At 38.0% G+C, this 17,392-nt stretch overlaps 1 protein-coding gene across 1 annotated transcript in view; it reads right to left on the bottom strand.

The window, feature by feature from the left end:
• Positions 1 to 16,902, bottom strand: part of LOC146652548 (exostosin-1) — a 358,469-nt gene extending 341,567 nt beyond the window's left edge. The window contains exons 1-2 of the mRNA XM_085382378.1: positions 16,606 to 16,902; positions 14,823 to 15,574 (exon numbers count right to left, since the gene is read on the bottom strand). Coding sequence (XP_085238504.1) covers positions 14,823 to 15,574; positions 16,606 to 16,902 — 1,049 coding nt within the window. The remainder of the gene's footprint in view (positions 1 to 14,822; positions 15,575 to 16,605) is intronic.
• Positions 16,903 to 17,392: the final 490 nt, after the last annotated feature.

Raw genomic sequence — 17,392 nt, 5'->3', positions numbered from 1 at the left:
CCTTAATATGTAGGATGATTAGCTGATTATTGCAGAAATAATCAAGGTGCATCTATTCGATGTGTAGTAACAGCAAAATCAAACTCCAAAAGATACTCTGGAGCAAAAGCAAGGATGTGCATGTGCCCATGTTCCATGCAAGACAACTCATATTCCTGTTTAGTATCCACGTCTCACTTTGTAATAAATCATAAAGGCTGCTGATATGAATTGTTAATAAAGAGATTTTCATCCAGTTTGCCTGCAGAGTATCCAGTTGCAAAGTATTCAGTCCAATCTTCCCCTCATGTAAGAAATCGGAGCAGTTTTCACTGAGCTGGAGAATCAACAATACAGCAGAAAATGCTTTAGGGAGTCATAATACAAAAAATACTTGATACTAAATCAACAACAGCTAAAATTGTCCCACAGTATATGGATTTCGGGAAGTAGAAAAGAGAAAAAGATGGACACTTCTGCTGTAATATGTGTGTGTTCAGGGATCTGTGGCTGCAAATGTTTGCAGTAGAGAAAACTGTTCGGCTTTTTGGACCATTTGTTTCCGCTCAGAAAAAACAAATACACAGGGTGACATGCAGCAAATGAAAAATCATACAAGAGCAACACTTTCTTGTTTCCTCTCTGATAAAGTTTCCTCTCTTTCCTGTTGCTGTGCACGTGTGTGTGTTTGAAACGTGATGGATTCACACTGCAATCCATCCTGCCAGGCAGTGTTTCCACTATTTTACCACCTCTCTAATTCCGTCCTCCTGGTCTTTCTCGGTGAGGATGGATGGCAAACATCCTGTTAAGCTCCCACACACCTTTACTTCAACTCAACTGATTGTCACTGCTCACCACACTAATGCACAGAGAGAAAAAGAAGACGAAATAAAGACAGCAAACTTTGGCAAAGAAATCAGAGTTAGGAAGAAAGGTCGAATGGAGATGGCAAAAGAGAAGAGAGAAAAAAAAAATACTGTGATTGAGTCGAATTGTGTTCCTGGCTCATTTTCTGGGTACATAAGGAAAGAAAGTGATGTGCAGTCGAGTGAGAGGGCTGGCAACATTTCATGCTGCTGCAGAAAATGACATCCTTTCTGCAGACAGACAGCATAGCATCACATATACCCAGACAAAGACATTTTTTCAGCATGTATTGTTACTGTCAAACTGACGTGACGAAGAGTGGGCACTCACCGTTTGTTCGAGAAAAGCGAGACATAAATTGAGTTTTATTCTGGTATAAAGTGTAAAGTTCAAGCATATTTACAGAAAACCCGCATTCAGAAGGTTTACCGTTTTCCAAGTTTACTTTTAAGGAAACTTAGGAGACGCCCTGACAATTCCGAGTGCAGCCATCAAACCGGTCTCCTTAAGAGTTTAAGGTAGAAATTTCTTTACCCAACTACATCCTAAAGAAGAACAAAACTGCCTTGCTCATGAGCAGCTGCAATGTTTATACCATAAAAGTTGTAGCAAGTTGATTCACATTGTGAGTCATAGTACATTAAGGCAAAAGCACAGTTGTTGCTACAGTTGGTTGGAGAATGTGATTTCATTTACGTTAATGGAGTGCATGCTGTCAAGTGTTTTCCAGGCACAAAGGGAAAAGTATGTTATTTTCCACAGTTGTTGTGTTTGAAAACAATAGATAAATAAATAAAATCAATTTTAAGAATTTATAATAAAAAGTTTAGTAGCATAACATTTTGTTATTTTAATTTATTGTATGTTTCCCGTTTTAAATGATCAAAATATACAGTTATTATATTTTACCATTTTATTCATTTTAAACTATATTATATTAGACAGTATTAAGGCACTTAGTTCTTCACGATTTCACACCTAACTCGTTTGGTCCAGTAAACAATGGGAAATGCAAATAGGTGAAGCAACAAAGCACATGTGAGTTATTTTATGTTCTTTCTTACAGTGAACACTAGTAAATTTGTAAGTTTACTCACTTCCAAAGAAATGAACAGCCTCTTATTTTCATGGTAGTTTCCTAGAAAGAATATTAACCAAAAAATCCAGAAAAACACACACACACACACACACACACACACACACACACACACACACACACACACACACACACACACACGTTATATAATTATTTGCATGTAGCATGTTTGTCAGTAGGTTAGGAAGTGCAGTCACAAGTTTGAGAATCGATGGGAGGCACCGATTCATCTTCTCTCAACTTTCTTACACTTTACACAATAATGTCTTTTTTACTTTGGAAGGAATTCCAGGAGGTGGAGACATTAATTCTCAAGTCATTCACTTTAGATTTTTTTTTATCCAAGACGAGGCATTGAAAAAACAGCTAACAGCCATTCAGCATGACAAAGTCTGCCAGGAAAGGTCAGGTGCAAATTTAATGCTGATTGCAGTTTACTTTAAACTTGCAAATTCAGTCAAGAGCTCAGACAAAAACTTAAGTCAATCAATCAGACAAATGTTTAAACTCACACAGTTTGCTGGCTTGTGTTCCTCACAGTGACCATTTGGCCTCTGATACTTTAACTTGTTCTTCCCAATAAGACTGACAGTGGGTCAAGTAAAATAAATGCCAAGGCCCCGTTGCACTAAATGCCAATCTATATTTGGATTTCACACAGCAAGAACTATTAACCTCTATTCATCTTCTGATTGGCTGCAGTAGTGAAGTCAAAGCTGATCAATAGAGTTTCCTTTTACCCTCCAACCAGCCTTGGCAGAAGCCTTCAATGCATTGACAAGTTCAGCTGTTCTTGTCTGCTGGCTGAGAAATCTGCAGCCATTTAATGGCCCCTAGAAACTCTCAAAGAGCCAGTAAAGAATCGTGTCTCCACAACTTTTATTAGTCTGAGTTAGGAGGAAATAAGAAGAGGATATTGTTTGTCAAAATGAATTATTTTTCATCTGTATTTACGGTTTGTTATGATTGTTTTTCAGAAGTTCTAATAAGATTTTATATTGATTTCTTATTACTGTATTCATCAGCCAGCTGTGGCCAAAGGAGGTCATTATTTACGCAGCACATTTGCAGCCAATTTCTTTCCCCTATCGGAAGAGAAGAAACGTACAGAAAGAAAAAACACCTGTTTAGAAATAATAAATAAACTACATAAGGTGTCACCAAAAAAGGAAACTGTCAGTTATCCATCAGACTCTGAATACACAAGATGAAATCATTTATTTCACTATATTCTTTCACACGCCTGTTGCCAAAAAGTTTCAAAAAGTCCGAATTTATATATTGAACATATCAAAATTCACACAATCCATCAGACAGGCTGGCTGACAGAGGCATTATCAAAAAGATTAGGGACCTTTTCAGTTTATATTTAGTGTGACTTGAAGGTTTTATTTTGACTCTTTGGACACATTTAAGAGAGAAAACAATTGTGGTTTGAGTTAAAATAGACCGTTTAAAGACACCAACCACATTAGAAACTCTTTCAGTCCCATGGCTCGTTGCACGGATGTTGATTACAAGCAATTTAACTGCAAATCAAAATGCAATTTAGTTGAACGGGGATGCGATTTTCAAGAGACAGGGCTCAGATTGTGTTGCTCGGGATCACCAGGTTTCTTTGACTTTATTCTAACAGTTTTAATCTTTTCTGTCATTCTTGTTGGGTAACTGAACCTCATTTTGATAGATATTAAAGATTTCATTAATTACTTAAACTGTTTATTTGGTTCATTTTCATGTACTTTACTGCAGCGACTGTTATTGAAAGAGTTTATTTTCTGAATGTTTGCAAGTGCATCGTTACAAACGGGCCGGTTTAGCCACCTTTTTGTTGCTTTAATTAGGTTTCTAATGTGGTCACACATGAAGTGTCTTAGAAGTCCTTAACTTGTCTCTCTCCTTCACTGAAACTGACAGAGTTTGTTGTTATTCTTCACGGAGCTCTTCATCGTGACTTGCATCAAAGATGCACTAAGACAGCAGTAAAACCTTTTCCATGGGTTACTTTAGCTCAGCAATCGAAGCAGGAAGATGTGAGGAAAAGAGCAAGAGGCAGAGGAGTGAGGAAGAGTACAGATAAGGGGAATAAAGGAGAGAACAGGAGAGGAATGGAAAATGGAGGAGAAGATGAGAAGAATGAGAGGTGAAGAGACAGGATGGTGAGGAGTAAGGAAGATAAGCAGCAACAAGGGAAGAGGGCTTTAGCTTTTGATGTGTTTTAACAGAACAACTCACAACAAGCCCAGCAAGAAATAACTAAAAGAAACGCAGTGACAGCAGGCCACCCACATGACCACCGCTGACATTTCAATTAATACAGTCAGACACTTTTCTCCCATCATACATATTGGATTCTGCAGCTGCCAGAGATTCACAGATGTGACAGCAGCTGTGTTTCCATCTGAATATATTTATGCATACTTGGACGCATCAAATTAAAAACACTGAACAGTGAGAGCCCATTATAATTAATTCATTTAGAATCTTTACTTTCTTTTGATGAAATAATTAGTGATGAAAGCACATTTGGTGAATGATGACAGAGTATCATGCGAATGCTTGGGGTCAAATATTTGTCCATTACGAGCTTTTAGAGATGCTGCTTGTGTGTCTTTATCAGCTTGTCAGGATATGTCATTTCACTTCTTTAGTACATGCAAATTCGGCAGAAAAGGGACATTTTCATGACATGTGATCTCTTCAGACCTTGACTACTACCTACTCTACAGTACTGTGAAAAAGTCTCGTTTCTCAATATTTTCCCAGCAAATTAGGAAGAACTTACAGCAATTTACTGAAATAAACATGCAAACATGAACGGAAATAAATGCATACTTGTATACAAGTTTGTTTTTGACCTTAATAAATGCAGAGTTTGTACATTTAAGTTTTAAAGTCAGCAATTTCTATGACCGCCTTTGTTCTTCAACATAGCTCTCTTAGGCAAGGTTTATTGGGAATTCTTTAAGTACTTTTCAGGACTTGTCCTTCAGGCTTCTTGAAGGACATTTAAAGCTCTTCCTCTTCTTTTGCCCCCTTTTCTTCTGTTCTCTGTCGAGATGATCCTTCTCTGCTTCAAATATTATTGAAGTCCTGAAAAATAAAGCTATTGCCAGTCAGACTTTCCAAATGGCATTGCATTGTGGAAAAAATCTGATGGCTTTTCTTCGTTCATAAATTCATCAGTTTTGACAAGATCCCCAAGCTGAAAGCCCCAAACTGTGACAGAGGTTCCACTATGTCTTACAGATTCAATTCAAATCAACTCAATTTATATAGTGCCAAATCACAATGGCAGTTGCCTCAAGATACTACATATTGTAAGGTAAAGATAAAAACTCCTGACCCCCTTGGTTTAAATTTGGATTCATCGCTTCATAAGACCTGCTCCCACTGATTTTCAGTCCAGTTATTGTGTAATTTGGCTTACCACGTAGATATACCTGACACTTCTTTTTTTTGTCGTCCTGTTCCAGTTTCCTGAAATATTTTCAGAACACTGCACACCATAAGAAGACAAGCCAGGTTTTTGTCTAATAGCTGTTTGAGAATCACCTCGTTGGTACAAAAATACTATTTCATGCCTGTCAAACTGTCTTAAAAAAATTTGAACAAACGGTGTTGTTGCAACAGGCTGCCAGTACCACAGTGCGTAAAGACACCATTTAAAAGTGTTCAATTAAATTAAATTAAATTGCTAAATTGTCTCATATGTGTAGAAACAAAACTGGTTTATCCCTCGAGTTAAGTGCCTTCTTTATGCTTGAATGATTTATAGATCTGTGTAAAGTAGATTAACAAACACCTTTCCTCTTAAAATGATTAGGTACATGGACTGGACTGAAAACGTGGAAAAAATTATGTGATGTATTAAAAATACAAGGGTGTTACACCAAACTTGGCCAATCAATTCACATCGGCGCATGCCTGGTTGGTGGTTTAACTTTGCTTTGCTGAATGTTTTGTGAGAGTTCATCCCAAAGCTCTTACATTTCTCCTCCATTCAGGCTACACATTATCAGCACAATAAAAGCTTGATTCAAACAACTTAAGGGGGTCAGAACTAAAAGTGATGCTGCACTTTGGACACTTTGTGACATCTAGACAATAGCCTGTCAGAGTGGCCTGCTCGGACAAATATGGAAATGTGTGGTATAAGCACTATGAGCTTAGAAAAGGAAAAGAGAGGCTAATGGATAGACAACACACTCTTTTCTTTGTGAGACCAACAAATTAATCAGTTGTCAGGTTTTTTTTTAATTTTCCATGTTTTTGTGAATACAAGACAGAGTCGCTCACAGCACTTTGGTCAGTACATCTGTTTGTACAACAACACAGGTCATGAAAAATGTCAAATTATGATTGGACCAACAGGTCTCTCAAGTCTGTTGGCTAAATTTCTTTAATAACACATGACTCTACATTCACTCATAATCTGGTGCAACCATAAAGAAATCCTTCAGTCTTAACATGGCATTACACATTTTATTCTAGATAGTGTAAATAAAATATTTAGTCTGTTAAGTTCAATTCAACAATGTTTTTATGTGTTTTCTACCCTCACTACAAGTGTAGGTGTACAGCTATAAAGCAAGCAGAGGATACCTCCAAAAAAGGTGAAGACCTGAGTTGGCCTATGAAATCTTTACTGAAAGATTTACTGAAGCTGTAAAATGATGCATTCGGTGAAACCTTCAGGAGGGTAATTACAGTTCAATTCCAAAGAGAGACCAAGCATGGTGACAAAAACCTGAATTCACAAGCGTGCAGGCTACTAGCTAAACCAATTACATTGTGCAAAAAGTGGAAAACTTGTATATCCAATTCATTTATGGCACATTTAGCTCAGAGTTGCGTGCCAGCTGCTGTTTCATGTTATTGCCAGTTTAGCACCATGAAACGGGTCTTAACTAGCTTCACACCTTTTCTGTTGTTGCCTCACTTATTATGACTTGATCAATCTTTGCTATTAGCTGAAAATGAAGGATACTGACAGCTTACAACACGCTGGTAAATTTACTGTCTTTATATCCAATTCAAATTCTAATTATACTGTTCTGACCAAATTTATTAGAACACCTGTCATTAAAACAAGAAGAAATATTTTAAAGATCTGTCAAAAAGTTATTTATAACTAGAATTTATATTGGTATTTAACAGAAAAAAAACCTAATTAGCATCAATTTTTATACACAAATTTAAGACAACAGTCTGGACGTCTATGAGATGTCAAATAATTAAGCATAATATTCAGGCAAATAACATTTTAGTATTAGTATTTAGTATTTATTTATTTATTGTCATTGTCAAGAACAATGAAATTGCGTTTGGGGCTTCCATACAACCCAAAAAGGACTAGCAAATAATTCTAAATTGGCATCTTAATTTAAAAAAAAAGAATTTTTTTAATAAAAACTGTAAATCTGTAAATTTGTGCATAACAACAATCAGATTTTTATTTTAGCAATAAAAACACAATTTTGATAAAAGAACTTATTGGTGGATTAAACATTATGGAAACATTAATCATTTAGGGCAGCTGTGGCATAAACCTTGACCTGAGTGGTTTATGAGTCTAATAAATTTGTTAAGCACTGTAAATACACTCTCCTATAAATAATCGCTTCATTTACAGCAAAGATGGAATATTTTTTGTGTGTGTGTGTATAAAAATGCATCCGTTGGCATTTAAAGGCCATCGATAACTGAACTGCCACAGAAAGCTGAGATGGGGCCAGAAAGAAAAACGGAGCTTATCCTTGTCAGTGTGTTGTCAGTCTAAAATGCACTGACAGCACATACTGTAATTTAAAACAGATCCTGGTTAGTTATACAAAAACACAATTGCTGGCAAGTTATGCAAATATTTAAAATTGCAGAAGTAAATGATAAAGAAAAAAACTATTCAGGTAGGGGGAAAAACAATTAACTTAATTTAGAAGAAAAAAGTTTTATTGGCCTCATTTTTTATATTTTCTTGTAAAAATAACTCTAATTCCTTTAGAGAAACATGGGATCCCACAGTTTCAGCACTTTTAATTAATGAGAAAATAAAACGTAACTGGCAGTTTAACACTTCAGCATATACTGTGTATTTTTTTGTGTGCTCCAGCCTGGCATTCCTCTCGGCCGGTGCAATCCTCATATTCAACAAATCATACAGAAATGCCAGCCCACAGTCCCTCCCCCGAACTCAACATTTTCCAATTCTCATCCATTCTTCACTGTGTTAATCTGCACAGATGATAAATTTGTGGTTGCAGTAGGCCAATTCTCACCAAACACACACACTTACACACACACACACACAACCTGTTTAATGTGCAGCTTGGCCACTGATTTAGCTAGGTGTATTTAAGAGTTTAAAAATATGTTGTCACAATGTCAGATTTCTTCATTCAAAGATAAAAATGATGGAGTAGACAGAAGCAGAGGAAATGTGATAATTCTGTTCATAAACTGAAACTCAGACTTGAAGAAATTCAACAAACTGAATCTGTACGTGATATTTTTGACAGTAAGTTAACCATTTATGATTTTTTTTAAGCTTGTGTGAGATTACTAGACAGTTAAAACATGTGCACGTTGCATAGTTTGCAGTGTTGTGATAAAATTTGGAATAATGGACTAATGTAGCCTGATGGAGAGAGCCTATGCTGTCCTTGTTCACTGAAAGGTTAAAGTATCACTTATCAATTTGAATTAAAGATAAAATATTCCCAAGTGTCTCTTAGCAAGTTCCACTTTCATGCTATAGGTAGACATAGGGAAAAAAAACAAAAACAAAAAAACACCCATGCTAGCACGGTAGATTTAACAGTTAAATGTGCAAGAGCAGTAAACCAGCATTTGAACAGGTCATGTGATAACTTAGTCTGTCCTCAATGAAAACAAGCCCACTGGAGCGCACAATACAATCAATTTTGGAGTTACTTTTAAGGTGAGTCATTCTTTCTTTTTTCAGCACTACGCTGGATTTCAAGGTTTCCCAAACTGCCAATTTCAACTTTTACCACCGCCAATCGAGACAAAACAAGAGAGGAGGTTATGAGCAGGAAGAAAAGAAATTAAACAACATATTTATGGCTTGAACAGGACACCTCGCATCACATCTGGCTAGCCTCCACACTACTCTTTCTTTCCTTTCCTGTTTTGATCCTGTAAGCTATCATCAAAGATGTGACAGTGATCTGGATTAAACATTTAATCTGCTTTTCTGTAAATTAAGCCTGAGCCTATGATATCAAATTGTCTTTGGGGAGACTCTTCTGTATAGCAAAGCTCTAATTGGTTCAGCTGGCTGTTATCTATGTACAGTAAAACAGCGTGAGTTCAATTTGGTGCCTCTCAGAGGGAGGTGAGATTTCTATCTATCCCCTTCATTCACAGCTTAATTCAATTGGAGGGCAATTATCGACCGCCCCAAGGCTTCAAGATCCTCATTGGTTTCTGTTCCCATCAGGGAGTCTCGCAGTGTAGGATCCCCCCTGACTGCACTGGGTGATGTCTGTATCGATGTGCTGTGTGTAAGACACCAGAGGAAGCAGCAGCAAGCAGGCAGGAAGGCGCTCTCAGTCACAACCTCGAGAATCAAAAGATTCTTAAGCTGGATTCATCTGACTTGTTTAACAGCATGAAGCTTTAAACAGCAAACTTTTATCCTTTTGGAATAAGAATCATCAAACTTACCACATGACAGATTTTGCCACAGACACCCAGAAAATAAAAACAAGCTCAAAAATTCATTAAACAAAAATCTAAATATCAACAAAACCAACTAGCCTACAGTTAATTATTTCATTCCCATTTTGTTTTCTTCAGTGAGCCAGAAATCGGAGCCATGTTTTTAGTTAACATGATCTGGAATGGCACCTGTAACAATGAAAAGTGATTAAATTTGGCCCATTTACCCTCTGACTTCATGTTTTTGTGCATCCCTGGACTAGTTTCAGCACTGCTGCTGTTGACTCATTGCTCAAGACCGCAAACAACCACAAACATAAACATCTGTGTCAAACTGACCTGCCTTATCAATTTAGTCCTCTGGGTCAGACTGTCGCTAAATGCAGAGTTCGACATCCTCTCAAAAATAAAACTGAGCAAAAACATTGAAGTGGCACTGGTGATTTACTTTTTGGACAAAATATTCTTAATGCAAACTTTGCACACCTTAGGTCTGACTCGCACAGGCACAGAGACCTGCTGCAAACCCCATGGAAACCTATGGTTCCAAGGGACAAATGTTGGCGGGTACTTTGAGAAGAATTTGGAAATAAAACCAAATTCTAAACCTGCATATCGATTGCAATAGAAGGTCCCAGCTTCTGTAAAAATCTGCTAGTTAACTATGAAAATTTAAAAAGTGTGATGCAAATTACAAACTAAGAGCTCTTTTTTTTTTTTCCTTTACTTTTTTGGAGTTTCACAAGTGATTCGTAAGTAGTCCTGCAGTTTGTATTAATGAGACAGTACAGGACAGCAAGCCCTCACCAACGAGTCAGGCAATTCACATTTTTACCAAGGAACCAGTAGTTACCACCGGTCCAGAAGTCCAAAAGACGACCACATTGAAGGGTGGATTTGCCAAATTTTAGTCAGACATATTTATTCTTATGGGTGTAGTCCTAAACTCTTTGATCACACCTTGCATTTTTGAATATTTTGGCTAACTGGATCCATTTAAAAAGAGAACCGTGTGAATATGGTCATTTATACAAGAGAAATGGTGTTATTAACACAAAATCTAATGTTCACATTAGGGCTGTGCGATATGACCAAAATCTCATATCCCGATATCAAGACATCTATCGTCCGATAACGATATAAATCACAAAAATGTAACATTTTCTGTAAATTCTGTGAATCTCGGGCAGCTCGACTTGCGTGAAGTGTTTCCAGCTGCGCGTCGTGTACCTGGAGTCCAGTGTTTTAACCGATACATGAAACTATACATTTTTAGACGTAAGTCGTAACGGCCGCCGTTTTCTTTGTGAGTATTTATTACACAGCGTGCTGCGGGCAAAAAGCCTGTTCTAACGTTTGAGTCTAAGGTTTATTTTTTAGCACCTGACGGCTCTTTTTTGCTTCTCATCCGTAAATACTTTGCATTTTTCACGTGATTCTGTTTATTTTGAAAAGTCTCAACAGGATCTTGAGCTTTATTGTGAAAGGTTTATGTGGAAAATAAACGAGTGGACACGCGGTGGTTTTACCGTCGCTGTTGCTAACGACAACGCATAAAAACAAGCGCTTGTCTGTCTGTAGTGTGATTATATTAAATATAAGAGAAAGAGAGAACTTTAAGAAATTAATATAGCCACTACAGTGACCATCAAAATAATGAAAAAATATTGCTGTAAACAGTTTATTTTGCGACACCACGAAACAAACGATAGCGTAACATGAAACGATAGATGTTTTTATATCGTCATCCGATATATATTGTTATATCGAACAGCCCTAGTTCACAACCTTGCATTCAGATCTCAGTCTACAAAAAGTATGGACACATTTCTTTACTAAAGTTTGAGTTTCTCCAGCTTTAAATAAAAATGGAAGTATTTAGAATTTTTGCATGATCAAAATAATTATCAGTTCTGTAATATTTGCTGGATTAAGCCAATTTAGGTTACGTAACACACCTTTATTCAAACCCTTTGTTTGTTGTATTTAAGTCTGTGCTCCATATGTTTTTCACTAATGAGACAAAAGTCTCTAAATGCGTTGTTGTCAATTATTAGTCCAAGTGCTCAGTCTGGATAGTCTTAAATAATTTCTGCACAGAAAAAAAAAACAAAAAACAACAGTGGCTAAACAGACTGTACAAGCTGCATACTTGTAGTTTTCCCACAGCGTGCTAGAATTTACCATCAACCATCAATTTCTTAAACAGCAAAGCACACATGAAGCAGAGCTCTACATACCATCTCATGTGTCTCATCTGACAAAGTAAGTTCCCCTTCACACTTAATCACTTTTATTATTAGTAAGACAGACACCAAGCTTTAAAGTTCCTTAAAATGTCTTGTTAAGTCAAATTACGAGAAAGAAGAACAAAAGAGCACCTTAGAGCAGAACATTTGGTATTTAATAACAGCCTGATATCACACCGAGACTGAGAAAATGATTAATGTACTATTTAATTAGTGAGGCAGGCTTATAAGCACTTTGTGTTCAGGAGCATATGGATTATTGCCTTTTGTGCTTTATTCAGCATTGAGTACATGGTGGATTTCTTTTCGAGTACCTTTAACATACATTATGTTGGGTTTTTTTCTTCCCTAAAAGCTGCTCATAAAGCCACTAGTTTTACCAGCCAGCTTCATTAAATCAACACATTTTCATGAACAAGTTCAAGTTAAATAAAAGTCTTAATGTACTCTTGTATTGTATTGTCTAGATTCGTCTGAAGCAACAATCCTCCTACCACACAACACACCTACAGGAAAATGTTCCAATACATAATAAATGAAGTGACTATTAAAGACAAACGGGGCTTTCAGCGAACACAGTGGTCACGTATACCATTTCCAATTTGTTATTCTTATTTTCTGAGATAGTTTTATATTTTGTCTGCATTCTAGAGACATGTGCTCTCAGCATGCCGTCAGCTGCTGATAAAGTATTGGTACCGGCCTGTGAAGCAACAAGAAATGCGATCCTGTACCACTGATTACAGTCATTGCACCTTCAGAAACACACCGCAGTCCATTAGCAGTGGGACACTGACAGATTTTTCTTTTGCTGTGCTGGCTTTGTACTGCAGCACATTCGATTTGAAATGAAAGAGAAACCGAGGGGTTCATCTATTGACTTTTCATATACAACCTCCAACTTCAGATAGTGAAATGTTTCCAGTAAATAAAAATATACCAAGCGATGTCAACAGTGAATGTTTTAGAGGATTTTTATGCTGGATCAGAGGACCACACACACACTCCATGGAGAAAAGGACTGAGCCACCTAAACATTACATCTGCAGGAGCTGCTCAGCAATAGAAACTCATGACATGAAGGTCCCAGCTTTTTTATTATATGTTATATATGTTAATGGCAGTTAATCTGCAGCTTATTCTATTGCAGTACCTTGCTTGTATTCAGTGAGCTCTTTCGATTCACTCTTTCACAAATGTTTGTGAAAGCAGACTGCATGGAGAGATGCTTGATTTTATATATCTGTAGCAACGGGATTAAGAACACCTGAGTTCAGAGATTAAGAGGTGTGGCCTTATAATTTTGCCCAATATAATATATATAGGATCATTGGTGGTGACAAAGACGCATCAAATTATTGCCCTCTTTCTCCATTTGTGTTTTAGCATCTTTCACCGTGTTGTTTGGATTTTAAACAGCAAACAGCTTAACAGGTTTGCTACAGAAGATGTCCATTTTCCAGCAAAGTCAGTAGTCACCTTTGTAGCATTAAACTCCAATTAGATGTTTGAAAGTAGCTCCTGAACATAGGAGAGCATGTAGCTGCTAAAGACACTTATTATTTTGAGAGTCCCAGCAAATTTATACTTAAATGTATGCCGTTGATACGTTGTAACAGCAAACCCCTCTAAATTAACCCGTGTTACAACCTGTCTGGAAATGTAACTTGTGATTGGCCTGTTCAATACCTCTGATTGCTCCTGTGCATTTCCCGATAATGTTTTGGTGTCGTTTTGGAAGATCAGTGAGAAAACAACAATCATTGCTTCAATGTAAGGACTCACTGATGTCAGCATTTTATTCGTTTCCATCTTAGCTGGGACTGCATAAAAAGCACCAAGAGACAATCACAAGTTAATTAACACATAAAACACCATGCATGAATGCTGGCAAGCGTGTCAGCCACTTACGTCGATTACAGAGTAGGCTCTGCGAACACTCACAACAGAAGTCGAAATCAGCCGTTAGGCCACAGTGAAACCACATCTAAAAACAATTCAGTTGTTAGACTTCTCGCTGTGACTGTGAAACTTGTTTCTGTTCTCACTAAGTGGCCAAAACATATCAGTAATGTATTGATGATCTTACAAGCGAAGTATTAGCAGATTTCCCACAAGTGGATTCAAAGTAGTCCTAATGAAGGCCACTGAATAAAGTTTATAGTCTGCAAGAAACCCCGAATTCACTATGAGTGAAATCAGATTTTCAGACCAAGTTTCAACATTAAACCCATTACAACCTTAACTGTATGTGAGGGACCATTGGAACATTTTATTTAAGAAAAGAAAAAGTCCAAACTACTGTTCTTGATTGAACAATGTCTCAGATGCAATATTTGCTGACTCCTCTGTATGCAGATTCTTACTGTAAAATTTAAGCTGCTGTTTGACAGCACTGAGCTTTCCTTCGGACCTCGACAATTTCTAAACCTAAAATATGCAACAGATGACTCGGACTAACAAAGTGAGACGAGTCAAGAATGGTGCGTCTGTTTCACTCTAAGTGCAATGGAGTCTCTTCTTTCAGCTGTCAGCTCAAGCTAAAACTTTCAAAAGGTGAACTTCTCGGCTCAGATCGCTTTTCTCTCGACCAACTGCTGAGCTGACAACACAACAAGCACTTGTGAGGAGTTGTAATGATCCACAAACTCGCTGCATTTGAAATAACCAGCAGCAAGAAGCAGCTGATAATGAGATAGCATCACAACTTACTTCTTCTAAAGTGTGTGCTAGCTGATCTGTTTCAAAACACAATAAGCACTGCATTAACAGATGAAAATATCCAAGTCTGCAAGGACATTACAGTTTAAAGGTGAGAACCTCTTTGCATGGAATGCTAATGCACGGAGCACGAAAAGCATTCAGACCAAGAAATCGACTTTTAAAGATTTCAAAGCCACTTAAAACTACAAAAAGGTGAAAGAAACATCACAAATCAATCTTACTTTGAGTAGTCTTCATTATCTCTGTCACAGCGTGAGTCCTTATGTTTCTCCCAGTCTTTGCCATGTTTACATGTCGTCAGCAGAATAATATCTTCCCCATTGTGGATGTGATACAAAGCATTCCTGGTCTCCGAACCTATACCAGTTAAGTACCTTTTCCCTTTGAAAACCAGCTGGTACTTCCTGGAAGGTGGTGCATCGTTAAGTGTCAGATAACCTATGCCCCCTCCTTTTAGCGGATGATCCTTTGAGAATAGAGGGATGGAAATATCATAGTTAGGTCGGAAGTTGACAACATCTGCACTGGCCTTGGCCAGCATGGCCTGTCCCACCTCAAAGCCCAAATCCTCAGTGTAGTCCGGCCAAGTCCCAGAGTAAAGGTTGAATATGAGGTGATTCCTGCCATCGTTCCACGTGGGTAGGTTCTGGATACGCGATCTAATGTTTTGGACGTACTGCACTGAGAGCTGGTCCCTGTCCAATGTGTCCACAGCTAAAATAAAGAGACAGGCCCTCAAAGGGTCTGTGGTGTGGAACCGGGACTCTTCAATGGAGGTCAAGATCTTCTTGTAGGTCTCTGAGATCTCGCTGCCTCTCTGTTGAGGGTAGATGTAAACCTTGAATCCCGACTGGCAGCGAGCAAAGTCAAAGCAGGTTTCCATGCGGCAGCGCTTGTTCTTGTAGATGTTGTCACGGATCGCCCGTCGTTCACGAGGGGAGGTGTGCTGATGATGGAGCTGAGGGGTGTCCTCCTGTATCCACAGAAACAAATGTATCTATTAACATCACACCAATGTTTGTGCAGTACAGTCAACTCTCCATTAAAACAAATTCCAAAAAAACCCCAGAAACGAATAAATAGTTTGCACTCAAAACTGCATCTCTGACCTAATGGGATTTCTAGATAGTGACGCTTTTAAAAGTTGTCTCCTGCTGAAAACGGCTTTTGAAAATTCATGGCTGGAAACTGCTCCCTCATCATTACTGACTGGCCTGTTGCATTACTTGCAATCCTGAATTCTTCAGCTGGTAATTTGTGCTTGATTTCCCCAAAGCAATGGTGCTTAGCCATCTATGCTTGTAATCCCTTAAAGCAAACTAATGTCTATGCACAAGAACTTGCATATCTGCTTAGACAGCAGTATGTGAAAAGAAACAAAGTAAAGCAGTGTAGTTGGATATGCAGAAAAGCCACAACGTGACACGCTGCATTGATGCCATGAATTGGTACTCACTTTGCAATATCCACAGCATTTTCCCCTTAATTCTGAATATCGCTGTAACTTCCTTGAATTTAAAATTCTTTTTAAAGTGTTTTTGCCTTCCTAAAAGTTTCCTCTCTCTTCACTTCTTTCTATAACACCTACCACCGCCAACGCTTAACACTAGGCTATTTTCAGCATGAATGCCTGGTAAGAGCTCAGCCAAACAGAGATGTTTCGTTTGCAGATATTTTGATTTGAATGAAAGAATCTTTTTTCACTGGTAGAGAAAATACTAAAAAAAAACAACAACAACATCATAGTGTTATCATCATCATCATTACATAATTCCCCATAGAGATCAATAAAGTATTGTGATTCTGATCTTGTGACCCCCCCCTTACAGCTTACAATCACAAAAGCTTTGAAACCATCCTCCTTAACTCAGTTTTACTGTTCTGTCCTGTTGTTGGACTTTCATTTTGATCACTAAACACTTATAAATTGGACTTTTTCACTTCTTTTTGTTTTTACTTAAAGAGCTTTCATTGTTTCTTTTCTTATAAATCATTCCAGTCTACCTCCTGCTCTCCTCCCTCCAAATACGGCTCCAGCAGCTTGGTCGACTCCGGCCAGTGTCTGGGTGGTCTGGATGGATTTCTCTGGGGCAATGGCTGGGGCTGGTAGTACACTTCCTTACTTTGGCGGTAGTACTGGTATTCTTGTTGGTGGTACTGATGATACAGGGGGTACTGGGGAAACTGATGATACTGGTATGGCTGCTGTTGGAACTCCCCAATTTGCAGACCCCACAGATATATGAGGAAGAGAAGACCGGCCCCCACAGACACAAGCAGGTACCTCTTCTTGGCCTGCATGTGTGCTGTAGGGGGAGGAAAAGGAGGAGGTGGTGGGTCTGGGGAGGGAAGAGAGGAGAATAGGGTGGAGGTTCACAATAAAACGAGGTGGGCAGCAGGTGTGAGAATAGTGATGGAGCTGAAAACGGATCAACTTAGAGATTAAAATAAAACAAGTATTAATAAAAGGGAGTAAAAGCGTTGACAAAAGGATGCCAAAAGAAAGCAGGGAAACGGGAACGAGGAAATGACGAGGAGAGGGGTTGCAGGGAGGTAGATGCAGGTCGGCTCTCTACCCACAACTCGGCATTTTGGGTTTTGGCGTCACTAAAAGAAAACATAAATAGAAAATTATCAATGAAATAAGATATCGGAGTTTCTGAGACAAACATTTTTTTAAATAAATAATTGATACAATATTGCACGGAAAAAAATCAGAATAACAGCGTAGAAGCTCTGTGAAAAATGTTAAACCATATCTGAGCACCTTTACTCAACACAATACATGTCA

Source organism: Rhamphochromis longiceps, linkage group LG15 (genome assembly GCF_057381845.1).
Source record: "Rhamphochromis longiceps isolate RC_006_pf linkage group LG15, R_longiceps_female_GT1.1, whole genome shotgun sequence".
Taxonomy (NCBI): Eukaryota; Metazoa; Chordata; class Actinopteri; order Cichliformes; family Cichlidae; genus Rhamphochromis; species Rhamphochromis longiceps.
The sequence above is the reverse complement of the archived record's forward strand: the minus strand, read 5'-3'. Positions and strand labels throughout refer to the sequence as shown.